Source organism: Pseudophryne corroboree, chromosome 1, assembly GCF_028390025.1.
Source record: "Pseudophryne corroboree isolate aPseCor3 chromosome 1, aPseCor3.hap2, whole genome shotgun sequence".
Classification (NCBI taxonomy): domain Eukaryota; kingdom Metazoa; phylum Chordata; class Amphibia; order Anura; family Myobatrachidae; genus Pseudophryne; species Pseudophryne corroboree.
This window is the reverse complement of record NC_086444.1, coordinates 124,631,974-124,655,407: the sequence shown is the minus strand read 5'-3', so window position 1 is coordinate 124,655,407 and position 23,434 is coordinate 124,631,974. Positions and strand designations below refer to the sequence as shown.

Below are 23,434 nucleotides of genomic sequence, written 5' to 3'. Positions count from 1 at the left end.
CAGCTAGCGAACAACTCGGAATGATCACCACAGACCCCTAAAATGCTCTCTGTATTGTGTAGAGACTATGAAAATGCTCTTTGTATTGTATAACAGTTCTTTAGAAGGTTCTTGTTGTCACAAGTAGGTCATCATTATAATATCTATATTATGTAGTGGTAAATAGAATGCTCTATGAATTATACTAAAATCTGTCAGTGTAGGTAATAGGTTCACAAACTATTTTGCTCCAAGATCCCCTCTGACGTACAATATATTATCTGTGTACTATGATGTAGAGATCAGTGTCCTGGTGTCTGTGTCTTAGGAGAGGGGAGTGCTTAATGTCTGTATTATCATGCTGGAAGTGTTCAGGGCAATTCAGTTGTTTGTTATATTGTCTAAACTAATGGGCATCTATCGGAGCTATTCAGTTGTTGCTCCTATCAAACGCCCATTAGTCGCGGCAGTCACATCTCAGCTCGCACCTCTGGAGATGGCGAGCTGAAATGTGCAAGAAGTCATCTCTTTGGGCACCCAAACAGCACTTTTCCCCGTCACGCTTATTATTTTAGCTGTGTTTATCCACTTTACGCAGCTCTAATAAGCGTGATAATTTAGGGGTGCCCAAAACAACTGAATTGCAACAATGGGCGCCCATTAATTATCGTTTTTTAACAAACAACTGGATTGCCCCCGGTGTGTCTTAGTATTTGGGTATTTGGAATGGGAGAGTCAGGTGTGTCTTAGTCTTTGGGTATTTGGAATGGGAGAGTCAGATGTGTCTTAGTCTTTGGGTATTTGGAATGGGAGAATCAGATGTGTCTTAGTCTTTGGGTATTTGGAATGGGAGAATCAGATGTGTCTTAGTCTTTGGGTATTTGGAATGTGAGAGTCAGGTGTGTCTTAGTCTTTGGGTATTTGGAATAGGAGAGTCAGATGTGTCTTAGTCTTTGGGTATTTGGAATGGGAGAGTCAGATGTGTCTTAGTCTTTGGGTATTTGGAATGGGAGAGTCAGGTGTGTCTTAGTCTTTGGGTATTTGGAATGGGAGAGTCAGATGTGTCTTAGTCTTTGGGTATTTGGAATGGGAGAGTCAGGTGTGTCTTAGTCTTTGGGTATTTGGAATGGGAGAGTCAGGTGTGTCTTAGTCTTTGGGTATTTGGAATGGGAGAGTCAGATGTGTCTTAGTCTTTGGGTATTTGGAATGGGAGAATCAGATGTGTCTTAGTCTTTGTGTATTTGGAATGGGAAAGTCAGATGTGTCTTAGTCTTTGGGTATTTGGAATGGGAGAGTCAGGTGTGTCTTAGTCTTTGGGTATTTGGAATGGGAGAGTCAGATGTGTCTTAGTCTTTGGGTATTTGGAATGGGAGAGTCAGTGTGCCCTGCTGGTTATAATATTGTCATTATTTTTTTTAAACAAAAAAACATTTTACTGAGATTTTCAACATTAAGCAAGGTAAAGATACATAGAGAAAAAGGGAGGAAATAGGAGAAGGGATAAGCATTAGGCAAAATAAACAATAAAGAGTTATCAAAATAAAATGAACAGCAGGCAGATAACACAGCCAGTGTCTGGAGCATAGGTTTAGGACAAACACTTAACTCAATAAATTCCTGAGGGAGAAGAAAAGGAATAGGATAAGGAGAAAGAATAAAGGAACAAAGTGCGGAATGGCAGTGTCGGACTGGGACATGAAGAGCGCACCATGGAAATGCAATGTTAGGGGCACACTGAAAAACTGCCAACCCCTTGCAGAAAACATTTTTTTCTCTTCTCAAAGGGATCTCTAAGTGCCAACTGCATGAGTAATGTAGTTAGTACATACTCAATATATGGAACACAGACAGTCACCGGATATGGAACATAGACAGGACAGGCAGACACTGGATATGGAACACAGACAGGATGAGCAGACACATAGAATATGGACCACAGGCAGGACAGGCAGAAACATAGAATATGGACCAGAGACAGAACAGGCAGACACAGGATATGGAACACACACACAGACAGACAAAAGATATCAAGCACAGACAGAACAAGCAGACACAGGATATGGAACACACACAGGACAGGGAAGCATAAGATATGGATCAAGACAAGGCAGGCAGACACTACACTAAGTATATGTAACACAGACAGGGCAGGCAGACACCGGATATGGAACACAAACAGGACAGGAAGATACAATATATGGACCACAGACAGGACAGGCAGACACATAAATTATGGACCACAGACAGGACAGGCAGACACATAGAATTATATCGACAAGAGACAGGACAGGCAGACACACAGAATATGGACCACAGACAGGACAGGCATACACATAAAATATGGAACATAGACAGGACAGACAGACACTTAGGGTGTGTACACACGGTGAGATCCTTGCTATGCCCGATTTTCACTTTGCGATTTCCCTTGAACTCCCCGGGGGTGGTAGTCATGTGACCGCCGGTCGGCTGACCGACAGTCACATGACCTCCTCCGTGAGCCAGACGGCTCACTATCCCGATGGTCGGCATGCCGACCAACAGGGACTATTTCCACTCGTGGGTGTCCACGACACCCATAGAGTGGGAATAGAACCCGTGGCGACCGCAGGTCGCCACCGAGCCCGCAGCGTGGCGAGCGCAGCAAGCCCGCAAGGGGCTTGCTGCACTCGCCCCTCCCCGCCGGGATCCCGGCGTCGGTATGCTGCCGGGATCCCGGCGTCGGTAAGGTGACCGGCGGTCAGGAGACCGCCGGTCACCCGTACTACACCCCTCCCCGGCGCCCAGCACCATCAATTTTGACTAACTTTTCTTGAGCTATGGACTATGTGTGCTTATGATTTTGGCTTATGTGAGATTTTGGCTTATGTGAGATGTCATTATCATGTGAGATGAACTAGATAGTACACCGATCTAGCAAGGATTGACTTGCCTGCACAGTCTATCTTTTCTTGCGATGTCGACCTGGCGGGACCGCGCATCGGGATCGCAAGGTGACTTTTACATTGCGATCTGCACTAACTTTTCTTGCGATTTTGACCATATAGTCAAAATCGAAAGAAAATATCTCACTGTGTGTACACACCCTTAGGATATGGAACACAGACATGACAGGCAGACATAGGATGTGGAACACAGACCGTACAGGTAGACATAGTTTATGGAATACATACATGACAGGCATACATCAAATCTGGAGCACAGACAGTAAAGCAGACTCAGGATATGGAACACAGGACAGGCAGACACAGGGTAAGGAACACAGAGAGGACAGGCATACAGTATACGGAACACAGACAGGATAGGCAAAGACAATATATGGAATACAGACAGGAGAGGCTTCAAACATCTGACACCACTTAGCACTTACCTTTGCTATGCTGCTACAATGGTTACTGCAACACTGGCAGCTGGATGGATCGACATGAAGCAGAAAGAAGGGAGGGCCGCAGGTAGGAAAGCACACTCCAGAGGCTTCTCTCAGCTGCCGCTCTAACTGGCTGGGAGGGAATGGTCCAGGAGGACAGACAGGTACATGCTGGCCAGCACCACATCCCCACTGCAGCCCTCTAAGCTCCACCCCCTCTCAAAAAGGTGCATCACCTGAAATCAGTAGGGCCCATTCGGAATTACCCAACTGCTTGGCAGCCCAGTCTGAGCCTTGGGATGGGGCAGGGAAAAGAGAAATGGAGCACAGAGGAGACGTTAGTGAAGGAGAGGACAGTGGGAAATAAGAAGGAGGGGACTGGATGTAATGAAAGGTGTATCTTCCAGGCATTTGATTGAGGGGGCAAAAAAGTTTTCCAAAATCAGTTATGTTTTAAGGCCATATGATGCAAAATACAAGGGGACCGAACATGATTGAATTTGTTAGGGTGTTTATGGAGAATGCTCATGATGTACTCAATATAGTAAGTACACCACATAGCATTAACCAATAGAGTGGTATGGACAGTGCCACCATACATTACTTCCTCCCACTCCTACTTCCAAGATTTTTCACGTGCTGCACCACTTCTTTGGAATTCCCTACCTCTCCCCCTCAGACTCTCCACCTCTCTACAAAACTTCAAACGATCTCTCAAGACCCACTTCTTCACCAAACCCAGCCAAATCTCATCCTAACCCTCTGTTGTACGCTCTCTATGTACCCCATCTGTGTCACCCCTGTCTGTCTACCCCTCCCCTTTAGAATGTAAGCTCTCACGAGCAGGGCCCTCTTCCCTCATGTGCTTATCCTTTCTTACTCTAATAATCTTCAACTGCACCACATCCAGCAGTCTTCTGCCACCTGATACTTATTCCAGTGTCATCTGCTGATGTAACTATGTTCATTTACCCTGTACTTGTCCTATACTGTCATCAACTGTAAGTTGCTGTTTTCCTGTTTGATTATTTGTTTATGTATTCTGTAATTGGGCGCTGCGGAACCCTTGTGGCGCCATATAAATAAAGGATAATAATAATAATAATACATAAACCAGGGTGTCCTCACCAACACAATCACTGCAGCCATGGTCAGATGAGCAAAAAATAGCACAGAGAAGGGGAACTATACAAATAATCTATTAGATGTGTTTCTCTTGTGTCAGATACAGATGAAGTACAGTATTTTGCAGACCCTTCTCTAATCTGGGTCCAACATGCCCCCATGTCCGCTTCCTACACCAACTCAGACAAGCTTTATGGACCAAATCAGCAGGGGTGTATCTAGGGGTCTGAGCGCCCCTGGCAAAGTAAGGAACTGGCGCCCCCCACCTCCCCCACCCAGGGACACAGAGGGGGAGTTACAGAGAGGCTGAGGTCAGGGACACTGAGGTGGAATTACAGGAGGGTGTGGGCAGGGACACTGAGCAGGGAGTCACAGGAAGACGGAGGTCAGGGACACTAAGGGGGAATTACAGGGTGGGTTTGGGTAGGGAAAATGAGAGGGAGGGGCTACAGGGTGGCTGAGGTCAGGGACACTGAGGGGCAATTACAGAGAGGGTGCGGGAAGGGACACTGAGGAGGAATTACGAGGAGGGTGCGGGCAGGGACACTGAGATGGAATTATGGGGAAGGTGCAGGCAGGGACACTGAGGAGCAGTGCCGTAACTAGACATTTTAGTACTGTTTGCAAGAAACAGCCTCAGCGCCCCCCCCCCCCACCATATTTAAAATAGCGCCAGTGCGCGCTGTAGGTGTGCGCCAAAACTATAGGGGTGTGGCTTTATGTGTTAGGGGCGTGGCAACAAAATAATACCAATTCATATTACGCTGCACAGTGTCCTCCATTAATCAAATGACGCCACTTACACACATTACGCCAGGTAGAGCCCCATTTTACACATTACTCCAGGTAGAGCCCCTATTATACATTACGGCAGGCAGAGCTCCCTTTTACACGTTACGGCAGGCAGAGCTCCCTTTTACACGTTACGGCAGGCAGAGCTCCCTTTTACACATTACGGCAGACAGAGCTCCCTTTTACACGTTACAGCAGGCAGAGCTCCCTTTTACACATTACTTGCGGTTCTCTGTCCTCAGTGCCTATGTACTGTGGGCCGAGAACACTCGGCACACACCTAGCTACGGCCCTGTACAATAATCATGAGAACTCAGAGGTAGGCAATGTCTGCTCTCCAGCTATGGTGGAACCACAAGTCCAAGCATGCTCTATCATGTAATGTCTGTCAGGGCATGATGGGACTTGTAGTTCCACAGCATCAGGACCCAGACACTCCTCTCACCTTTCTAAGGGCTGGCATGAAGATTCCCTACCACTTGCTGCTGTTCTGCTCACCCAGTTGTAGTTGTGTGGCTGCTGCATGATCCTGATCTCATGGGACACTGTCAATCCGTTGCCCGGAGACCAGGCCGCTCACTGACAAGCACAGGCTGGGGCAGAGGTGCTGCTTAGGTGCAGTCCTGGAGCTCGCTGGCCGCTCACTGCCGCTGTGTGTGGTTGTAGATCTAGAGATTTTCAGCTGGCATGTCCCCTGGGAGTACAGGTCTACAGGAGTGCAGAAGATCGTCACTGTAACTTCCAGGCAGGAGGGGGAGGACAAGACTGCCGGGTTGCCGTTGTATACACTGCATTGTAACTCTGGCAGGAGCGGGTGCGAGGTGAGGGGAGGATCGGGCACTACAGCAACCCGCAGCTCACTTTAACCTTCGGTGGTGGCGGAGGGGATCGGGCAGTATTGCCGTGGCTCATTATAACCTCTGGTGGAGGGGGGGGCGAGTGGTCTGGCTGTACTGTAAGCTCATGTTTCCGAGGGTGGGGGCAGGGCTTTAACTACCGCAGGCTCACATTGCATTGCGGAACTATGGGTGTTACCAGCGGTACTGCGCCCATAGTGCATGTGCGCTGTGTGCCAGGCACCGCTGGCACACACCTAGTTACAGCCCTGCTGAGGAGGAATTACGAGGAGGGTGCGGGCAGGGACACTGAGATGGAATTACGGGGAGGGTGCCAGCAGGGACACTGAGGAGGAATTACGAGGAGGGTGCGGGCAGGGAGACTGAGGGGGAATTACGGGGAGGGTGCAGGCAGGGAGACTGAGGGGGAATTACGAGGAGTGTGCAGGCAGGGACACTGAGTGGGAATTACGGTTAGGGTGCGGGAAGGGACACTGAGAGGGAATTACGGGGAGGGTGTGAGCAGGGATACTGAGGGGGAATTATGGGAAAGGTGCAGGCAGGGACACTGAGAGGGAATTGCAGGAGTGTATGAGCAGGGTCACTGAGGCGGCAGTTACAGGGATGGTGCGGGCAGTGACACTAAGGGGGAATAACAAGGAGGGTGTGGACAGGGGCACCGAGGGGATATATGCACACATACAGATGTGTCCACTTACATCTTTGCTTTTTTACAAATTTGGCACAACATGCAAAACACGGCTAAGCTGTTTTTCACGAGTAGCGAGTGGATGAATTTTACATTTTTTGTTTGCCATAATAGATTATGTATAAAGTAATATATTAAAGAAGCAAATTAAAAAAAATCACAAGGCATGGCTAAATCTCTGAGTCTATGGCATGCAAAACTGTGCCATACATGGCGGGATATAGCAAAGATGTATGTGGACACATCTGTACATACAGTTAAAAACCCCTCTCTAGGTGTGATTGCAATACGTGTCCCAGCAAATCCAACTGACAAGGTGTGCTGGGACTTGTAGTCTCAACACAGCTGGACAGGCAGTCACTGGTCTAGATACCTCTCCATACAGAGCTCTTTGTAAGCTGTGATCCAGACTGCCAGGATAGACCATGCAGTGCAGCTGTGGTACCACAGAAAATGTACAGGTACTGTATGCTCATACTGCACTGCTGACTGGTGCTGATTGTATTGGCTGGTGTTTAGTGACAGACCACGTGGGACCAATGAGAAGGGGAGTGGATGAGGAAGAGGAGGTGCCTCGCCCCTCCCCATACCTGGAAGTGCCCCGCTCCCCGGCTATATTCACAATGATTGTGACTGTAGTCACAGAGAGTGTCAGAGTGCAATACGCTTCTGAGAGTCCGGCAGGGAATGAGCACTGCTAAGGGATGTACTCAGTGAGAACTACTATGTAATTCTACCCCCTGGCGCGGGTGGCACTGCCAGGCGGCGCCCCCCTCTTGGTCGGCGCCCCTGGCAAGTGCCATCCTGGCCAATAGGAAGATACACCCCTGCAAATCAGTCCCTTTGATTTTGATTTCTGGAGGCAGAAGGGCTCTTCACCTGAAGATAATGAGACTCTACAGTTGAAGCCATCATAGAAGAGTACATGTTCTCTATCTGGAGGTAATGAGTTTATTTCTAATACTGAAGTGACCCTGTTCAGAGAACTTCAGAAATGAAGTCTTGCAAAGACTTTATATTGCGTGAGGTCCAGGAATCAAAGGTGGCAGGGTCCACACAAGGGAGGAAAAACAGATTATTCAACAGCAAGCCATCTATGGGTTCTTATTAGGCTAGAAACTCAGGAGTCCCAGACAGGCATATACAGGTTGAGTATCCCATATCCAAAATGCTTGGGACAAGAAATATTTTGGATATCTGATTTGTTCGTATTTTGGAATAATTGCATAACACACTGAGATATCATGGCGATGGGACCCAAGTCTAAGCAGAGAATGCATTTATGTTTCATATACACCTTATACACACAGCAGGAAGGTAATTTTAGCCAATATTTTTAATAACCTTGTGTATTAAACAAAGTTTGTGCACATAGAGCCATCAGAAAACAAAGGTTTTACTATCTCAGTCTCACATAAAAAATTCTGCATATCGGAATATTTGGATATTGTATACTCAACCAGTATATGTAAATACTCTATGGGGCTAATTCAGACCTGATCGCTGCTGTGTGTATTCGCACAGCAGCGATCAGTTCTGAACTGCGCCGGCGCCACAGTGTGCCGGCGCATGCCAGACAGCCGAGGTGGATGCTGGGCGGGAGGGGGCGTGCCGCCTGCGTTTGGCCGCCGTTTATGGGGTACGGTCCAGGCAATGCAGGCGTGCCCGGATCGTTGGGGAAGGGGGGGGGGGGGGGGGGGGGGGGGGGCGGGCCGCGGCGGCTGCGTGATACCACATGCAATGCTTTTGTACTTGTGCGGGGGGGGGGGGGGAGGTGTCGGGCCTGACATGCGGGTCGGATCACTCCTGTGCTGGGCGTCGTCCCCTCATGTCTGAAGACGGATCGTAGATGTGATAAATTTAGCACATCTACGGTCAGGTCTGAATTAGGTCCTAAGTGTGTTTAATACTGATAGTTGCAGTGCTGTCGTTTGGCGGCCCTGCCACCCCGTCACATGGTGCTTGCAACCCACTTTGTGATCATGACTCACAGTGTGAAAACCACTGGCACAGGTAATTAGAGTGCTCACTGTTTTTCACAGAGGTCTCCAGACTGTTCTTTGTACTGTGTAGAGGTCACGACAGTAGAAAGTTGGCGGATAGTAATAATTAACTAGAATGCTCTGTGTATTGTAGATAGTTCATTAGAGAAGTCTCTGCATAAGTACTAGTCAGATGGGGCTGCTAGGTGTTGCATTATGACTCCTTCACATGAAAAACTGTCATATATGTACAGGCATTTGGCTATCTAGAATCACACCCATATTATCTAAACCACGCCTGTTATCCACGGCAATGCGCTGGTAGAAGGGACTGGGTAACTCTATCACTGTGTATGCTTGTGCCAAATTTTTACAGCCGTTCCCTGGTAATGGGATATGGCTGGCCTTGGCACTGGCCCTAATTCAGTATCAGTTGTTATACTGATAAAATCGCAAATGGTCGCTTTTCGGCCAATTGCTCATGCGCAAGTTTTACATTTGCGATCACATCAGAGAATGTGAGTGACAGGCGGCGGGCGTTCGGGGGCGGCAATGGGGGAGAGTGATCCAGGAAATGCAGGCATGCCATGGCTGTTCTCAGGGTGGCCCGATGGTATCGCCTGCGTTTCCTGCGACCGGAAACATGGTGGCAGTGTGCCGGCATACACAGCCAGACTGCGTATGCAGGGGGCTGTCACTAATTGCCGATTTCAGCAATTGAATTGCGTTCGCATCGCTGGGCAGTGATTAACATGCTGGGCGGCCTTGCCATGGGTTGGGCGGCCCCCAGCTTTGCGATTGTAAGCAGTAGCAGTTTTGCTTTATTAGCAGAACTGCTACTGAAGCTGAATAAGGGCCTATATCGCTAATATATAGGCTGTGCTTCCATGAATATTGGTTTAATATGGCTGCCTCCACAGCGTGTAGGGGGTGAGTACATATTACAATAGTATCATCACCATAATATAAGCAAGGTTCATCCTCACTAGGGGGGTCATTCCGAGTTGTTCGCTCGCTAGCAGATTTTAGCAGCATTGCACACGCTAGGCCGCCGCCCTCTGGGAGTGTATCTTAGCTTAGCAGAATTGCGAATAAAATATTAGCAGAATTGCGAATAGAAAATTCTTAGCAGTTTCTGAGTAGCTCGAGACTTACTCCTACACTGCGATCAGCTCAGCCCGTTTCGTTCCCGGTTTGACGTCACAAACACGCCCTGCGTTCGGCCAGCCACTCCCCCATTTCTCCAGACACTCCAGCGTTTTATCCTGGCACGCTTGCGTTTTTCCGCACACTCCCAGAAAACGGTCAGTTTCCGCCCAGAAACACCCACTTCCTGACAGTCACACTCCGATCACTTCAACGATGGAAATTCTTCGTTCGGAAGTGAGTAAATCTACTAAGTTTTGTGTTAAAATACTTAGCGCATGCGCACTGCATACCATGCGCATTTTCGCCTTAATCACTCCGTTGCGAAAATCGTCAATGAGCGAACAACTCGGAATGACCCCCTGGATTTTATCTTACACCAGCTTGTAAATCCTGTGTAATGCACAACTGATATTCACAGATGTAGTTCACATATTGGGCGGGATTTAATGAAGTCCGAGTTCCGCAGATGCAGCCCGAACTCGGATGTTTATTTTTATAGGGGTAATCGTGTACAAGGTATGGATTAGCCTTGTACATGATTGCCCCTTTAAAAAAAGTCCAAGTTCAGCCAGCATCCCGCACGGAACTCGGACTTCATTACATCCCGCCACCATCATATGTTATAATCATTAACTTATGATGTAGCCACTTTCACTGTGAATGTATATTACCCAACATACAGTACATAGAGATTAGACATGTGATACAGAACAGCAGTGACGTATCCCAGGACTCACCCAGTTGTTCTGCTAGGTGTTTTCCTCTCTCTGCTGAGATCACTCGTTCATCTTCCATGTCACATTTGTTACCGACTAATATAACTTGGGCGTTGTCCCACGAATATGTTTTGATTTGCGTTGACCTGAAACAAGAAATTCCATATTGATTATTTTTGACATTTAATTAAATTAAAGTGATTAAGAGCTGATTCTTCCTGAACCAATTTTCGTTCACTTGTTTACCGAGGTCATTTGCATGCTGTGAACTGTTTCCTCTTTATGATGGGCAGAACTGTCCAAATATGGAATGGGATGTAGTTGGCATCTGAATGGTCAAAATTCTGATGTGCACGGGGGTGGGGATACTGCTGAGACGGACTGTTATGGTTAGGCTGCGGGGGTACGGTTAGGGTTAGGCTCCAGCAGGAGTGGGTTAGGGTTAGCCTTAGAATACTTACCAAAAATGTGGGAGCATTTTCACCGACAGGATCCCGCTGCCGGCATTCTGACTGTCTGGATGTTGTACCCAACCCTATGGAACATTGGAGCCACCAACCAATTTCATATGTATCAATTTTAGATTTAAATGAGTTTTTCTCATTTATTTTGGTTTCTGTGGCTCTATGCACTTACTGATGCTCTACTGCTATAGTATGCTAAAAGCCATCACATGCACCCAGGGCCGTAACTACGTGTGTGCCAAGTGGGCTTGGCACACAGCGCAGTTGCCCTGAGGGCGCACGGCCAGCGGCATGTAATGAGTCAAATTGACTCATTACATGCCTCTGAAGTCTGCGCCGTGCGCCGCCGCCGCGCTGTGGAGGAGAGCTACAGCGCCGGGCAGGTGAGAAGGAGGAGGAGGGAGGGGGACTGGAGCCGCAGCAGCGCTATTTCATTGGTAGTAAGCGCCGCTGCAGCATCCCCCTCTCCTTCCGTATTGGCTGCCCGGCGCTGCTGTGGATGCTGGGATGCGGTTCCTCCATCCCAGCATCCACAGCAGCGCCGGGCAGCCAATACGGAAGGAGAGGGGAATGCTGCAGCGGCGCTTACTACCAATGAAATAGCGCTGCTGCGGCTCCAGTCCCCCTCCCTCCTCCTCCTACTCACCTGCCTGCACCGAGGGAGCTGCACGAGGAGCCTGTCAGCGGGGAGATGGTAAGTATGTATGTATCTCTCTCTCTCTCTCTCTCTCAGGGGGACACCGTCTGCCATAATGTGTAAAAAGGGGGACTGACTGCCGCAATGTGTAAAAAGGGGGCCTGGCTGCCGCAATGTGTAAAAAGGGGGACTGGCTGCCGCAATGTGTAAAAAGGGGGACTTGCTGCCGCAATGTGTAAAAATGGGGACTGGCTGCTGCAATGTGTAAAAAGGGGGACTGGCTGCTGCACTGTGTAAAAAGGGGGACTGGCTGCCGTAATGTGTAAAAAGGGGGACTGGCTGCCGCAATGTGTACAAAGGGGGACACCGTCTGCCGTAATGTGTAAAAACGGGGACGCTGTCTGCTGTAATGTGTAAAAAGGGGACGCTGTCTGCCGTAATGTTAAAAAAGGGGACGCTGTCTGCTGTAATGTGTAAAAAAGGGGACGCTGTCTGCCGCAATGTGTAAAAAGGGGGACTGGCTGCCGCAATGTGTTAAAAGGGAGACTGTCTGCTGTAATGTGTAAAAAGGGGGACGCTGTCTGCTGTAATGTATAAAAGGGGCTCTACCTGGTGTAGTGGCGCTACTGTGCAGCGTAATTTGAATAATGTAGACTACTGTGCACCGTAGTATGAATTGCTATTATTTTGTGGCCACGCCCCTTCCCCATGAAGCCACGCCTCTATATATTTTTCACGCGCCTACGGCGCGCACTGCCCCTATCTTACATGGGGGGCGCCAATGTCGTTTCTTGCACACAGCGCTAAAATGCCTAGTTACGGCACTGCATGCACCTCTTGAAAATAAGATTTTACTTACCGATAAATCTATTTCTCGGAGTCCGTAGTGGATGCTGGGGTTCCTGAAAGGACCATGGGGAATAGCGGCTCCGCAGGAGACAGGGCACAAAAAGTAAAGCTTTTCCGATCAGGTGGTGTGCACTGGCTCCTCCCCCTATGACCCTCCTCCAGACTCCAGTTAGGTACTGTGCCCGGACGAGCGTACACAATAAGGGAGGATTTTGAATCCCGGGTAAGACTCATACCAGCCACACCAATCACACCGTACAACTTGTGATCTAAACCCAGTTAACAGTATGATAACAGCGGAGCCTCTGAAAGATGGCTTCCTTCAACAATAACCCGAATTAGTTAACAATAACTATGTACAACTTATGCAGATAATCCGCACTTGGGATGGGCGCCCAGCATCCACTACGGACTCCGAGAAATAGATTTATCGGTAAGTAAAATCTTATTTTCTCTATCGTCCTAGTGGATGCTGGGGTTCCTGAAAGGACCATGGGGATTATACCAAAGCTCCCAAACGGGCGGGAGAGTGCGGATGACTCTGCAGCACCGAATGAGAGAACTCCAGGTCCTCCTTAGCCAGAGTATCAAATTTGTAAAATTTTACAAACGTGTTCTCCCCTGACCACGTAGCTGCTCGGCAAAGTTGTAATGCCGAGACCCCTCGGGCAGCCGCCCAAGATGAGCCCACCTTCCTTGTGGAGTGGGCCTTTACAGATTTAGGCTGTGGCAAGCCTGCCACAGAATGTGCAAGTTGGATTGTGCTACAGATCCAACGAGCAATCGTCTGCTTAGACGCAGGAGCACCCATCTTGTTGGGTGCATACAATATAAACAACGAGTCAGATTTTCTGACTCCAGCTGTCCTTGCAATATATATTTTTAATGCTCTGACAACGTCCAGTAACTTGGAGTCCTCCAAGTCACTTGTAGCCGCAGGCACTACAATAGGCTGGTTCAGATGAAATGCTGACACCACCTTAGGGAGAAAATGCGGACGAGTCCGCAGTTCTGCCCTGTCCGAATGGAAAATCAGATATGGGCTTTTGTAAGATAAAGCTGCCAATTCTGACACTCTCCTGGCAGAAGCCAGGGCTAGAAGCATGGTCACTTTCCATGTGAGATATTTCAAATCCACCTTTTTTAGTGGTTCAAACCAATGAGATTTTAGGAAGTCCAAAACCACATTTAGATCCCACGGTGCCACTGGAGGCACCACAGGAGGCTGTATATGCAGCACTCCCTTAACAAAGATCTGGACTTCAGGGACTGAAGCCAATTCTTTTTGAAAGAAAATCGACAGGGCCGAAATTTGAACCTTAATAGATCCCAATTTGAGACCCATTGACAATCCTGATTGCAGGAAATGTAGGAATCGACCCAGTTGAAATTCCTCCGTCGGAGCACTCCGATCTTCGCACCACGCAACATATTTTCGCCAAATTCGGTGATAATGTTGCACGGTTACTTCCTTCCTTGCTTTAATCAAAGTAGGAATGACTTCTTCCGGCATGCCTCTTTCCTTTAGGATCCGGCGTTCAACCGCCATGCCGTCAAACGCAGCCGCGGTAAGTCTTGAAACAGACAGGGACCCTGCTGAAGCAAGTCCCTCCTTAGAGGTAGAGGCCACGGATCTTCCGTGATCATCTCTTGAAGTTCCGGGTACCAAGTCCTCCTTGGCCAATCCGGAACCACTAGTATCGTTCTTACGCCTCTTTGCCGTATAATTCTCAATACTTTTGGTATGAGAGGCAGAGGAGGAAACACATACACCGACTGGTACACCCAAGGCGTTACCAGCGCGTCCACAGCTATTGCCTGCGGATCTCTTGACCTGGCGCAATACCTGTCCAGTTTTTTGTTGAGGCGAGACGCCATCATGTCCACCATTGGTCTTTCCCAACGGGTTACCAGCATGTGGAAGACTTCTGGATGAAGTCCCCACTCTCCCGGGTGAAGATCGTGTCTGCTGAGGAAGTCTGCTTCCCAGTTGTCCACTCCCGGGATGAACACTGCTGACAGTGCTATCACATGATTCTCTGCCCAGCGAAGAATCCTTGCAGCTTCTGCCATTGCCCTCCTGCTTCTTGTGCCGCCCTGTCTGTTCACATGGGCGACTGCCGTGATGTTGTCCGACTGGATCAATACCGGTTTTCCCTGAAGCAGAGGTTCTGCCTGGTTTAGAGCATTGTATATTGCTCTTAGTTCCAGAATGTTTATGTGAAGAGACGTTTCCAGGCTCGTCCATACTCCCTGGAAGTTTCTTCCTTGTGTGACTGCTCCCCAGCCTCTCAGGCTGGCGTCCGTGGTCACCAGGATCCAATCCTGTATGCCGAATCTGCGGCCCTCCAATAGATGAGCACTCTGCAACCACCACAGAAGAGACACCCTTGTCCTTGGAGACAGGGTTATCCGTAGGTGCATCTGAAGATGCGACCCTGACCATTTGTCCAACAGATCCCTTTGGAAAATTCTTGCGTGGAATCTGCCGAATGGAATCGCTTCGTAAGAAGCCACCATTTTTCCCAGGACTCTTGTGCATTGATGTACAGACACCTTTCCTGGTTTTAGGAGGTTCCTGACAAGCTCGGATAACTCCTTGGCTTTTTCCTCCGGGAGAAAAACCTTTTTCTGAACCGTGTCCAGAATCATCCCTAGGAACAGCAGACGAGTTGTCGGCATTAACTGGGATTTTGGAATATTCAGAATCCACCCGTGCTGTTTTAGCACTTCTTGAGACAGTGCTAATCCCATCTCTAGCTGTTCTCTGGACCTCGCCCTTATTAGGAGATCGTCCAAGTATGGGATAATTAATACGCCTTTTCTTCGAAGAAGAATCATCATCTCGGCCATTACCTTTGTAAAGATCCGAGGTGCCGTGGACAATCCGAACGGCAGCGTCTGAAACTGATAGTGACAGTTTTGTACAACGAACCTGAGGTACCCCTGGTGTGAGGGGTAAATTGGAACGTGGAGATACGCATCCTTGATGTCCAAGGATACCATAAAGTCCCCCTCTTCCAGGTTCGCTATCACTGCTCTGAGTGACTCCATTTTGAACTTGAACTTCTTTATGTACAGGTTCAAGGACTTCAGATTTAGAATAGGCCTTACCGAGCCATCCGGCTTCGGTACCACAAAAAGAGTGGAATAATACCCCTTCCCTTGTTGCAGAAGAGGTACCTTGACTATCACCTGCTGAGAGTACAGCTTGTGAATGGCTTCCAACACCGTCTCCCTTTCGGAGGGGGACGTTGGTAAAGCAGACCTCAGGAAACGGCGAGGTGGATCTGTCTCTAATTCCAACCTGTATCCCTGAGATATTATCTGCAGGATCCAGGGATCTACTTGCGAGTGAGCCCACTGCGCGCTGTAATTTTTGAGACGACCGCCCACCGTCCCCGAGTCCGCTTGAGAAGCCCCAGCGTCATGCTGAGGCTTTTGTAGAAGCCGGGGAGGGCTTCTGATCCTGGGAAGGAGCTGCGTGTTGCTGTCTCTTCCCTCGACCTTTGCCTCGTGGCAAATATGAATAGCCCTTTGCTCTCTTATTTTTAAAGGAACGAAAGGGCTGCGGTTGAAAAGTCGGTGCCTTTTTCTGTTGGGGAGTGACTTGAGGTAGAAAGGTGGATTTCCCGGCTGTAGCCGTGGCCACCAAATCTGATAGACCGACTCCAAATAACTCCTCCCCCTTATACGGCAAAACTTCCATATGCCGTTTTGAATCCGCATCGCCTGTCCACTGTCGCGTCCATAAAGCTCTTCTGGCCGAAATGGACATAGCACTTACCCGTGATGCCAGTGTGCATATATCCCTCTGTGCATCACGCATATAAAGAAATGCATCCTTTATTTGTTCTAACGACAGTAAAATATTGTCCCTGTCCAGGGTATCAATATTTTCAATCAGGGATTCTGACCAAACTACCCCCGCACTGCCCATCCAGGCAGTTGCTACAGCTGGTCGTAGTATAACACCTGCATGTGTGTATATACTTTTTTGGATATTTTCCATCCTCCTATCTGATGGATCTTTAAGTGCGGCCGTCTCAGGAGAGGGTAACGCCACTTGTTTAGATAAGCGTGTTAGCGCCTTGTCCACCCTAGGAGGTGTTTCCCAGCGCTCCCTAACCTCTGGCGGGAAAGGGTATAATGCCAATAATTTCTTTGAAATTATCAGCTTTTTATCAGGGGCAACCCACGCTTCATTACACACGTCATTTAGTTCTTCTGATTCAGGAAAAACTATAGGTAGTTTTTTCATACCCCACATAATACCCTGTTTAGTGGTACCTGTAGTATCAGCTAAATGTAACGCCTCCTTCATTGCCAAAATCATATAACGTGTGGCCCTACTGGAAAATACGGTTGATTCGTCACCGTCACCACTGGAGTCATCGCCTGTGTCTGGGTCTGTGTCGACCGACTGAGGCAAAGGGCGTTTCACAGCCCCTGACGGTGTTTGAGTCGCCTGGACAGGCACTAATTGATTGTCCGGCCGTCTCATGTCGTCAAACGACTGCTTTAGCGTGTTGACACTATCCCGTAGTTCCATAAATAAAGGCATCCATTCTGGTGTCGACCCCCTAGGAGGTGACATCCCCATATTTGGCAATTGCTCCGCCTCCACACCAATATCGTCCTCATACATGTCGACACACACGTACCGACACACAGCAGACACACAGGGAATGCTCCTAATGAAGACAGGACCCACTAGCCCTTTGGGGAGACAGAGGGAGAGTTTGCCAGCACACACCAAAAGCGCTATATATATATCAGGGATAGCCTTATAATAAGTGCTCCCCTATAGCTGCTTTGTTATATAAAAATATCGCCATAAATTTGCCCCCCCTCTCTGTTTTACCCTGTTTCTGTAGTGCAGTGCAGGGGAGAGACCTGGGAGCCGTCCTGACCAGCGGAGCTGTGAGAGGAAATGGCGCCGTGTGCTGAGGAGATAGGCCCCGCCCCTTTTCCGGCGGGCTCGTCTCCCGCTATTTTGAGAAATCAGGCAGGGGTTAAATATCTCCATATAGCCTCTAGGGCTATATGTGAGGTATTTTTAGCCTTTATAGGTACTCATTTTGCCTCCCAGGGCGCCCCCCTCCCAGCGCCCTGCACCCTCAGTGACTGCCGTGTGAAGTGTGCTGAGAGGAAAATGGCGCACAGCTGCAGTGCTGTGCGCTACCTTTAGAAGACTGCAGGAGTCTTCAGCCGCCGATTCTGGACCTCTTCTGTCTTCAGCATCTGCAAGGGGGCCGGCGGCGCGGCTCCGGTGACCATCCAGGCTGTACCTGTGATCGTCCCTCTGGAGCTTGATGTCCAGTAGCCAAGAAGCCAATCCATCCTGCACGCAGGTGAGTTGACTCCTTCTCCCCTCAGTCCCTCGCTGCAGTGATCCTGTTGCCAGCAGGAATCACTGTAACATAAAAAACCTAGCTAAACTTTCTCTAAGCAGCTCTTTAGGAGAGCCACCTAGATTGCACCCTTCTCGGCCGGGCACAAAAATCTAACTGGAGTCTGGAGGAGGGTCATAGGGGGAGGAGCCAGTGCACACCACCTGATCGGAAAAGCTTTACTTTTTGTGCCCTGTCTCCTGCGGAGCCGCTATTCCCCATGGTCCTTTCAGGAACCCCAGCATCCACTAGGACGATAGAGAAATAGTGGTACAGGTTGAGTATCCCATATCCAAATATTCCGAAATACGGAATATTCCGAAATACGGAATTTTTTGAGTGAGACTGAGATAGTGAAACCTTTGTTTTCTGATGGCTCAATGTACTCGTAACCTTGTTTAATACACAAAATAATAAAAAATATTGTATTAAATGACCTTCAGGCTGTGTGTATAAGGTGTATATGAAACATAAATGAATTGTGTGAATGTACACACACTTTGTTTAATGCACAAAGTTGTTAAAAATATTGGCTAAAATTACCTTCAGGCTGTGTGTGTAAGGTGTATATGAACCATAAATGCATTCTGTGCTTAGACTTGGGTCCCATCACCATGATATCCCATTATGGTATGCAATTATTCCAAAATACGGAAAAATCCCATATCCAAAATACCTCTGGTCCCAAGCATTTTGGATAAGGGAGACTCAACCTGTATAAAGTAATGATGCAAAAAGCTAGCTGTTTTTGTGGAACCAAAAAATTGCCTTTGACTACCATAAACATATCAGTGGCCACAAATATATCCAGTCAACACCCGTTTACATTTAGGGGGTCATTCAGACCCCGCCGCTAATGCGACCCGCAGTGCAGTTTGCCGATGGAGGCAAACTCGACGTCACATTGCCGGGATGCGCTGCTAGGGGTCAACCTTAGTTCCGATGTGCCCGCAAACTAATTGCGGGTGCATCAGGAAGCGGCTCACACATGCTGGGCAGCCTTGCCCTGTACTGGGCGGCAGGGACATGCGGTGAGGTAAATGGCTCAGGATGGCTTGTACTAGAGCCAGATTTACACACAATACATGAGCCAAAGGGTACATGTGAGCAATATACACAGGTGCAGCAGTATATAAATGTGGGCATTATACACAGGTGCAGCAGTATATACATGTGGGCATTATACACAGGTGCAGCAGTATATATATATGTGGGCATTTTCCACCTGTGCAGCAGTATAACTATATACATGTGGGCATTATACACAGGTGCAGCAATATATACATGTGGGCATTTTCCACCTGTGCAGCAGTATATACATGTGGGTATTATACACAGGTGCAGCAATATATACATGTGGGCATTTTCCAGCAGCAGTATGTAGTTTCGCTTATAAAAGTGATTAGAATAATACAAAGAAGATATTTATAATATATTCTTTGTATTTTTCATATACGTTATATAGTCAGAACTCTGGTTTAAACATTAGTATTACAGGAAAGGCTCTACTATACCTGCCTCACCCCACCGCACGTCACTGCTGGGCGGCCCCCAGCATGTGAGGATAAGAAAGTGTGGAAAGCGCATGCGCGGCGGGCGCAGTGCCAAGGAAGCGGTCGCAGAGCCGACCGCTAAGAAGATTGACAGGAAGGAGGCGTGGCTGAGCGGATCCGAAGCGTTTGGAGCCGTTTTCGGGGAGTGGTGAGTATAACGCAGGCGTGTCCAGCAGAATGGAGGGCAGAGGAGTGACGTGAAAGCCGAGCCCATCATCGCTGGATCCATCGGACAGGATAAGTAGTATAGGGCTGATTTTGTTTTGTGTGATTTTTTTTTAGCTTAGCAGGACTGCACAAGCGATCGCAGCCCTGCTAAGCTAAAATACACTCCCCCATAGGTGTGGCTAGTTGATCGCAGCAGCAGCAAAAAGTTGCTGGCTGCGATCAACTCGGAATGACCCCCAAAGAGCGAGTAACTCTGCACCTTGGTAAAACCATGCTGCACTGCAGGAGGGGCAGATTTAAAACGAGCAGAAAGTTAGATTTAGGGGCGTGTCCAAACTCATCTAAATTGCAGTATAAAAATGAAGCTGTGTGGGCTACATACAAAAGCAGACAGTATTTACCCTGTATGCCATATAATGCATACCCTCCAACATTTTACACACAGAAATCTGTACAAATTCGAAAAGGGGGCGTGGTCATGGGTAAAGTGGTGTGTGGCCACGCCCCTTTTCCTATACTTCCAATGGAAGTTTGGAGAGCCAAAAATCGGTACAGACCGTAAAAAAAGGTAGTGTACCTGCTAAAAAGGTACAGTTGGAGGGTATATATAATGTATGTAACATATTTGCACCTCTTGTATTGCAGTATGGTTCGCGCAGCGCAAGGGAACAGGTGCATGCTCTTTCTTTATTCCCAAATCGGAATCAGGCTCAGTGGGGGTTTATTTACTAATATTCGTGTTTTTGCCGTTTTGAAGGGTGTTTGATCTCGAATGGTATCGGGTGCATTTTACTGCAACTTTTTGAATCCTGATACGGTCATTCACTAAGCTGCCGAGTTTTGCACATTCGTTTTTTCCGATGTCGATGTGATTCGTAATATCAGGCAGTGTTTTATGGGAGTGATGAGTAAAACACTGCCTGACAAAACACAAGGAATCCCGGCCGGATCTGTGAGATCCGTGTAGGGTTTCATTGTGTACCTTAAAAAGTTCATTAAAGTCTTAAAAAAGTTAGAAATAATTGCGTGGGGTCCCCCCTCCTAAGCATAACCAGCCTCGGGCTCTTTGAGCCGGTCCTGGTTGAAAAAATATGGGGGGAAAAATGACAGGGGTTCCCTCATATTTAATCAACCAGCACCGGGCTCTGCGCCTGGTCCTGGCTCCAAAAATACGGGGTACAAAAAGCGTAGGGGTCCACCGTATTTTTGAAACAAGCACGGGGCTCCACTAGCTGGGGAGATAATGCCACAGCCGGGGGACACTTTGATATCGGTCCCTGCGGCCGTGCCATTAAAACCCCAACTAGTCACCCCTGGCCGGGGTACCCTGGAGGAGTGGGGACCCCTTCAATCAAGGGGTCCCCCCCCTCCAGCCACCCAAGGGCCAGGGGTGAAGCCCGAGGCTGTCCCCCCATCCAAGGGCGGCGGATGGGGGGCCGATAGCCTTGTTTACAAAATGTGAATATTGTTTTTAGTAGCAGTACAAGTCCCAGCAAGCCTCCCCCGCAAGCTGGTACTTGGAGAACCACAAGTCCCAGCATGCGGTGGAAAACCGGGCCCGCTGGTACCTGTAGTAGTAGTACTACTACTAAAAAAATACCCCAATATAAACAGGACACACACACCGTGACAGTACAACTTTATTACATACATGCACACCAACATACACACATACTTACCTATGTTCCCACGAGGCTCGGTCCTCTTCTCCATGTAGAATCCTAGGGGTACCTGTGAAAAAAATTATACTCACATAATCCAGTGTACCTTCTGTTCTTTGTATAATCCACGTACTTGGCAAAATAATAAAACGGAAACCCGACCACGCACTGAAAGGGGCCCCATGTTTACACATGGGACCCCTTTTCCCGACTGCCAGGACCCTCCCTGACTCGTGTCAAAGAGGGTCCCTTCAGCCAATCAGGGAGCGCCACGTCGTGGCACTCTCCTGATTGGCTGTGTGCTCCTGTAGCGTCTGTCAGGCAGCACACGGCAAAGATACAATGTAGCGCCTATGTGCTCCATTGTAGCCAATGGTGGGAACTTTGCGGTCAGCGGTTGACCGAAAGTAACCTCACCGCTGACCGCAAAGTTCCCACCATTGGCTACAATGGAGCGCATAGGCTCTACATTGTATCTGTGCCATGTGCTGCCTGACAGACACTACAGGAGCACACAGCCAATCAGGAGAGTGCCACGACGTGGCGCTCCCTGATTGGCTGAAGGGACCCTCTTTGACACAAGTCAGGGGGGGTCCTGGCAGTCGGGGAAAGGGGTCCCATGTGTAAACATGGGAACGTTGTCATTCAAACCATTACGAATAGTCCAAACACTGCCGAGATTGGTGCTTAGTGAATTCCCGGATTTCGGCCAAACTCTGATTTTTAGTAAATACTGGCCAGTGTGTATAAAACAACTCCTGTATTTTATCCAAACATTAATGTCTCCCTCTAAATGTAACCTCAGAACTTCATTATTACTCGATGCTGTGAGATGTTTTTGTTTTATTTTTCTGATGTCAACTTCAAGCTATTTCTTAAGAGAAAACGTAGGTCTCATTAAGTGAATAATTTTAGATTGCTTAATTACATGTTTGTGCTGTATTTGTGTTTTGGCAGCAGTAGCGTAGGTGACAGGCGCGCTGCGGTGTACAGAATCGTTGCTGTTCCTGCATTGATTTGTAGAACTGATGTGGCGTGGCAAATCACGTGATAGAATTTACAAACCACTCACTGTCAATCAGATGCTGACTATGGTGTTTACTGGTAACTGCGTACGTAATGTGCTGCAGTCTCCGCTTCTCCCCCGCGTATTATTGTGATGTTGTGCATGCACCACTGTCATTATCGGCGCTGCTATCTTTATGATAGCGCGCCGATGTGCAGGTAAATGTACAAATGGTTCGTGACTGAACGTTCTGACAGCTGCAGCTGCTTACATAGCGCTGTCTGACAGCCAAGGATTATGCATTCAAAAAACAATAAAGTTTTTTTTCAATAACCCTGCGGCATGCTGAGAGGAATCTGACCGGTGCATGCACAGTATACATGCAAGAACCACTCCGAGGGAAAGCGCAATTAGCCGAATAGATGAACACGGAGCCACACTGGTTTGTAGCAGAACTGCAACTGCATAGAATCACACAGAAAGAGCCGCCCAGCATGTTCAATTCTGCAAATGCAACTGCAGAATTGTGTATGCATCGCAAAAAATGAGTACCATCAGCAGTTGCGGATGACCCAGGGCTACTCAGAATAATGAAATACCAATGACACATACCATGTTTTATGTCACAGCAATCGCAACTGACGTCAGATGCATGCACCGAAAACGGCCATGACACGCCTGCGTTTTTCCAACCACTCCTCATAAATGCCATGTGCACATCCACACACGCTGCAGCCTGTCAATCAATCTGTGATCGCATTCCCCCAAGATGCCATCACAACAGAATTGCAGATCATGCATCCCCCCAAGATGCCATCACAACAGAATCGCAGATCGTGCAATGCAATGCGTTTGCAGCACAGCTGGCTGATAATCAGTTGATTTGTGGTTTTGCGATTTTGCAACTGAAGCTGAATAAGGCCCATAGTCAACTCTGCAGAAGAACTATAAAGGCAGGTGTAGTATGGTATGCCGGCGGCCGGGCTCCCGGCGACCAGCATACCGGCGCCGGGAGCCCGACCGCCGACATACCGACAGTGTGGCGAGC

At 48.4% G+C, this 23,434-nt stretch overlaps 1 protein-coding gene across 3 annotated transcripts in view; it reads right to left on the bottom strand.

Annotated features, from left to right (window-relative positions):
• RAB3C (RAB3C, member RAS oncogene family) overlaps positions 1-23,434 on the bottom strand; it is a 509,886-nt gene that overhangs the window by 14,039 nt on the left and 472,413 nt on the right. For all 3 annotated transcript variants that reach the window (XM_063962720.1, XM_063962713.1, XM_063962707.1), the window contains exon 4: positions 10,677-10,801. In XM_063962720.1, the coding sequence (XP_063818790.1) occupies positions 10,677-10,801 (125 nt within the window). The remainder of the gene's footprint in view (positions 1-10,676; positions 10,802-23,434) is intronic.